The sequence below is a fragment of the Vigna unguiculata genome, chromosome 7, assembly GCF_004118075.2.
Source record: "Vigna unguiculata cultivar IT97K-499-35 chromosome 7, ASM411807v1, whole genome shotgun sequence".
Taxonomy (NCBI): Eukaryota; Viridiplantae; Streptophyta; class Magnoliopsida; order Fabales; family Fabaceae; genus Vigna; species Vigna unguiculata.
The window spans coordinates 33,573,544-33,579,074 of NC_040285.1; the positions used below are offsets into that span (position 1 = coordinate 33,573,544).

At 29.7% G+C, this 5,531-nt stretch overlaps 1 protein-coding gene across 1 annotated transcript; it reads left to right on the forward strand.

The window, feature by feature from the left end:
• Window positions 1-2,348: 2,348 nt before the first annotated feature.
• On the forward strand, window positions 2,349-3,072 carry LOC114192683. The gene has a single exon (XM_028082464.1). It carries the CDS (start codon window positions 2,411-2,413, stop codon window positions 2,942-2,944), a length of 534 nt encoding a protein of 177 aa, XP_027938265.1. The 5' UTR covers window positions 2,349-2,410; the 3' UTR covers window positions 2,945-3,072.
• Window positions 3,073-5,531: the final 2,459 nt, after the last annotated feature.

Sequence of the window (5,531 nt, forward strand, 5' to 3'; positions counted from 1 at the left end):
CTAAAATATTTTTATTTTTCAATTGAGTAGAGCTGTTTGAAAAATATTTTCAATTAATTATTTAATATATATTATTCTAATTTATTTATGACACTTAATTTATTCATGAAAACATTAAAAACAATTCACCTTTCGATCCATATACGTTTCGCTAATTAACACTTCATAAATTAAAAAAATAGATAGATTTCACTTCCATTAAATAATTTTTCTCCGCAGTTTTATAAGTTTTAACAAATTTTAACAAACAACATATGAAAATGAAAATGAATATGTTGTTTGTTAAAATGATAATATGTTGCATTTATAGATGACAACGGGATGGGATGAGAAGGGGACGTGTTCGCTATTTTATATCTTTATGTGTAAAAAAATTTCATCCTCGTTCCAATACTTGAATCTAATAGGTTTTAAATTTTTGTCTCATCTCCATCTCAATGGGTAACAAGTATAATATCGTATCCGTACCCGTTTTCTTGCTACTTCAATATTAATTTTAATTAATTTTTATAAAATAATAAAAATTATGGTCACGGAAACATAATATTATCAAATATTCAATATTAGGAAGATGATTGTTTCTTCGATATCAAATACTTTTAAATCAATTATAATTGCTTACATTTTAAATTAGAATAACAAATAAAATTTCATGAGAACCAAAACATTTATTAAATTTGCAAACATTAATAAAACATAGTTGATAAAATTTAAAAATATTTTTGAAACCTATTTTTGAACTCCAATATATGTTGAATGGTGATAAAAAATATTCACGAAAATTACATTAAATTTTTATATTGTAGTAAATAAAAGTTATTTATACAATTAAAGTGAAAAGATTACAATATGATTGATAATGAATTAGAAAATAAAAAATAATTAGATAAAATTTATCGAAATAGTATTCTATATGATGAAAATAAACAATACATAAAAATATTAAAAAATTAAAAAATGTGTGTTTTAGAAACAATTTGAGAGAGTATTTAAAGAAATCTCATAAAGGAAAACAAATGTATAATTAAGAATATGATAAGATGAAGAATACCTTAGATATCTAAGAAAACTTTTCAAATATCAACATATATAATCAATGGTTGAAAAATAACGAAAATTGTTTTAGCGAAACAAAAGAATTATTAAAATGAAACAAAAGTTATTAATAATAAGTAAAGGTATTTTTTTTATTTTACCTATTAAATGAAATATTTATGCTATTAAATACTTAAATTGAAAGTATTAAATATTCTGATATGAAAGAAAAATCTACAATAAATAAAAATATTAAAAACTGATAGAAATATTCAAATGTGAGACATAATTTTTTTAACATAATTACATAAAGGTTATGATAAGATGAAAAATATATTAGAGATGCGAATGAGTTTCATGACAAACCAAATAATGAGAAAAAATAAAAAAATAGAAAGTATATATATATATATATATATATATATATATATATATATATATATGGTTACTTAATTAATTGTGAATATTCTAATAATTTAAATGGGACGGAGATATGGCGGGGACCGGTATTATGGCGGGGATATGTACATCGTCATACCCAATTGAAAAAATTCGGGAATTCCCCATACCCATACACATACTCAATCAATGCGGGAATTTCCCGTCAAAACGGGGACAAATTCAGACAATATCCACGAGGGCGGGTTTATTTGTCATCTCTATGTGTGTAACATATATAAAGTCAAATGACTTCATGTTATTTTGTTTTTGAAAGTAAAGTTACAAAATTATTGATTTGAGAATTTTTCTTTTCCGAATGCAGATTTAGGCGGGATGCGGACTTAAATGAGTGCGGACTTAAGCCGAATGTCTACTGTATAGGGTTACTTAATTAATTTTTAATATTTTAATAATTTAGATGAGGACGGAGATATGACGGGGATATGTACATCCTCGTATCCATACTCGTACCCAGTGAATACGGATATTTCCTGTCAAAATGGGGACAGGTTCAGATAATATCCATGGACGAGTTTATTTGTTATCTGTTGTTGTTGTACTTGATGATCTTTGTAGGTTTGTTCTCAATCACATTTAAAGATGGTGTTACACTCTCAATAATTTGTTAAAAATATTTTAATTTATATTTTATTGTTAAAAGTTGTCGATTTTTTTTTCTTTGAGAAAACAATTTGATGACGAGGAAGAGTACCAACAAGATGATAGCACTATTTATACGAATTTGTTTGTATGACTTTTTCTTTAACTTAATTAAGCATCGTAAATTTTTAAAAAACAAGCGTTAACCTAAAATAGAGTTTGAGAAAGTATAAAAGAGCCCAAAACCATGAACGAATAACTCACTCCTTCACACCAAACCCTCCACGGCACAACAAGAAAAAAAGAAGAAAAAAAAAAATCCTCTATCGTAAGAATGAATTCGTCAGCACTATGTTCCTTTGTTGTGGCCGTGTGTCTGGTGATGGTTTCCTATTCTCCCATGGCAGCAAACGGACAGGGGTTGGCTGAAAAAACATGCTTGGAAAACTTAGAGTACAAGGATGCGTGCTTGATGCTGCTAAAGCAAGCCGATCCAAAGATCGTGAATGCAAAAACCGCGGACGAATTGGCTCAGGCAACCCTAGAATGGGCGGTGGCAAAGTCACAAGACGCTCAAGCCTTCTTGAAGGGATTGTCTCAGGTGGACAACAACAAAGCCATAGTGCAATGTGCGAACTTCGACTACGATGGGGTGGTTGCGTCCTTCAAGAGCGCCTTGGAAGGGTTGAAAGATGATCCTCAAACCGCTAGCTATGACGCCAAAGTCGCCGGTGATGGACCTACTGGTTGTGACAGAGGCTTGGCTTCTCAAAATATTAACAACCCTGCTATCACTGCTCTTAACCAACAGATTTTCACCCTCAGCAACTTGGCCTTCAAAATCATCTGTAAAATCAAGACTGATTAAGTCAATTCGTCACTTCAACTTGTAACGGCAATGCATGCGTTCGTACATGCTCGCGGTGTCGTTTCTCATTTTTTGTCTCCTTTGGTGTGTAGGGGAAGTGATTTATAAAATCAAACTTATTTCTTCTATTCAATGTTTACTTCTCCTTCATCTTCTTTCGTAATTTTATATTTATACTTAAATTAAACTAAATTTAAAGAAGAAGCGAGATAACTAAGAAAAAAACATTCTTAAAAGGATTAAAATTATTCTTTTTATAAAATATAAACCCCGCCATTTGACATGGTACCAAGAAAAAAGAAAATTAAAAAGAAACTAACTAAATATATGAAGAGAAAGTGATATAAATAGATTTCTTTAGATAATTCACTAATAAAATAACTATAAATATCTATGTTTGGAGATTTCATGCTATGCAAGATAAATTTAAGAAAGTTTGGAGATTGTATTGTGGGTTTATCATAATAGCATATAAGGTTGTTGACATATATGCAAACTTTATTTTCTTATTAAGAATGTTGTTTAAATATTGTTTGAAGGACTCTGTTGGGAGTTGTACTTTTGTATAGAGCCGTCAAAGTGGATCAAAATCTATGGGTCAATCCGGGCTACCACGGGTTTAGGTCGAGTTGGGTTGAATTTTATTTTATAAATGTCAGTACGAGTCAATTTTTGACCCAGCTCACCCGGGTTGAACCCGTGGTGAGTCGGGTTGGCCCACCAGCCCGTATGGTCACATACATTATGTTGGGCTTTGCAACGTTGGACTGTTTTTTTTTAACCAAACATATTAGTGAGTTGACAAATGGAAACCCAGCTTCAACTCCAAATAGATGAGGATAAACAAGATGCCTCAAGAGATGAAAATGTTGTGAATTTATCCATTTAAGACTCTAATATTATAGTTGGATAAGTGACAAGAATGCTTTGATCTTAGATAGTAATTTGTTTTTTTTTTTGTTTAAATTTTGGTTTGTATTGGAGTTTAACATCATTTTGGATTGTATTTAGATTATATTGAAGTTTATTTAAATTTTAATCCGAATTATAATTTATGACTTAAGAAAAAAAATTATACTTTATTTTAATTAAGGTGACTAATGAGTCAACCCGTTTAATCCACCAACCCGTGGTGGACCAAGTTGGTATGAAATTTGTTGGTTCGCTTATAAGTGAATTGGATTAGGTTGACTCACTAAGTGACCAACCCGTGGTGGGTCAAGTCGAGCCGAACCGGGCGACCCATTTTGAAAGTTGTACTTGTGTACGTGAAAGTTATATTGTTATGTTTAGAAGGTTTTTGGAGATGCATGACATCTTTCTTTTATTTCTTTGTAAATTAATCAGAACACCCTTCACATGTTCTATCATTAATTTAAATTAATTATTTATTGATAAAAATAATTAAGAAACATAACCACCAAATGTATACACAAGTTCCCCGATTGAAACAAACATAATTAGCTTAAAGATGACATTATTTATTGTTGGTCTGTGAGTATGGGTATAGGTATTACCTAACCTAAAAATATTAAAATACAAAGTCTTTCTATAATTTTCATATGGAAAGAGATTTTAATAGGGTTATCATTATTTAAGTCTACATAAAAAAACTAGTATCACTGAATATAGATAAGTGTATTTTGTCTGATTTAAAATTTCTAAATCTAAGAAGTATTTGAGAGAACTGATATTATTATTTTGTATAATTGATGGCAGGTAGGCCTCTTCTACCAAGTGATTATTTTAAAACTTTAATCGTTTAAATTTCTTTATTAATGTTAGGCTTGATGCAAGGTCTTAACTATTATTTTGTTATTTTGAAATATGCGTATCATTATTGAAGATAAAATGTTAAAAGGTACAATACTTTTTTTTACGTTTAAAATATTTTATTTTTGTTTTTGACAATATCATATTGATAGTCATTATTTATTTTTCTTCTATTCTGTGTATATCTAACGCGTTTTTATTCTTTCCTGAGCGAGGTATTTGAACGGAATAAAAGTAAATACGTAGCTTTATATTTCTCAACAATAACAAAATGACAATTTTTTAAATATCGATGAAAAAAAAATAAAACAAGCTAAAACTTGAGAAGTGTGGGAAACCTTGTTGTAAAGTGTAATATTTGGTATTTTGATAGTTATCCAAAGAAATGATGCAACTACCAAATCTTACATCATTTTCTAATTATATTATGATTGAAGCATAAGGTTCAAACATTGTTTCTCCATGACATCAAATTCAGATGCACATCACATTCAATACTTATCCTTTTGCAGCTTAAATGATGACTCTAACGCATTTTTTATTTCATTGGACCCAATTTGTCAAACAGTTACCATCTTTCACTCAAGTTTTATGATAGCCTCTCATTAATGTAACTTATCCAAAATTAAAAAAATTAAATAAAAAAGACGTATCTTTCTTTTCTCAAAGTAAAAGGATAAAAGGTCTTATCCCAAGATCCAAACACGCGTGGATCCAAAACCCACCCGTGCTGTTTACCCAAATTAGTTGATAACTTCGCAATACAATCACCACCACCAAACTCGAAACCCACCCACCAAAGTGCTCCACCCCA

Excerpts from the sequence above, each read along its gene's own strand:
- LOC114192683 (XM_028082464.1), top strand. The coding sequence starts at position 2,411 with ATGAATTCGTCAGCACTATGTTCCTTTGTTGTGGCCGTGTGTCTGGTG.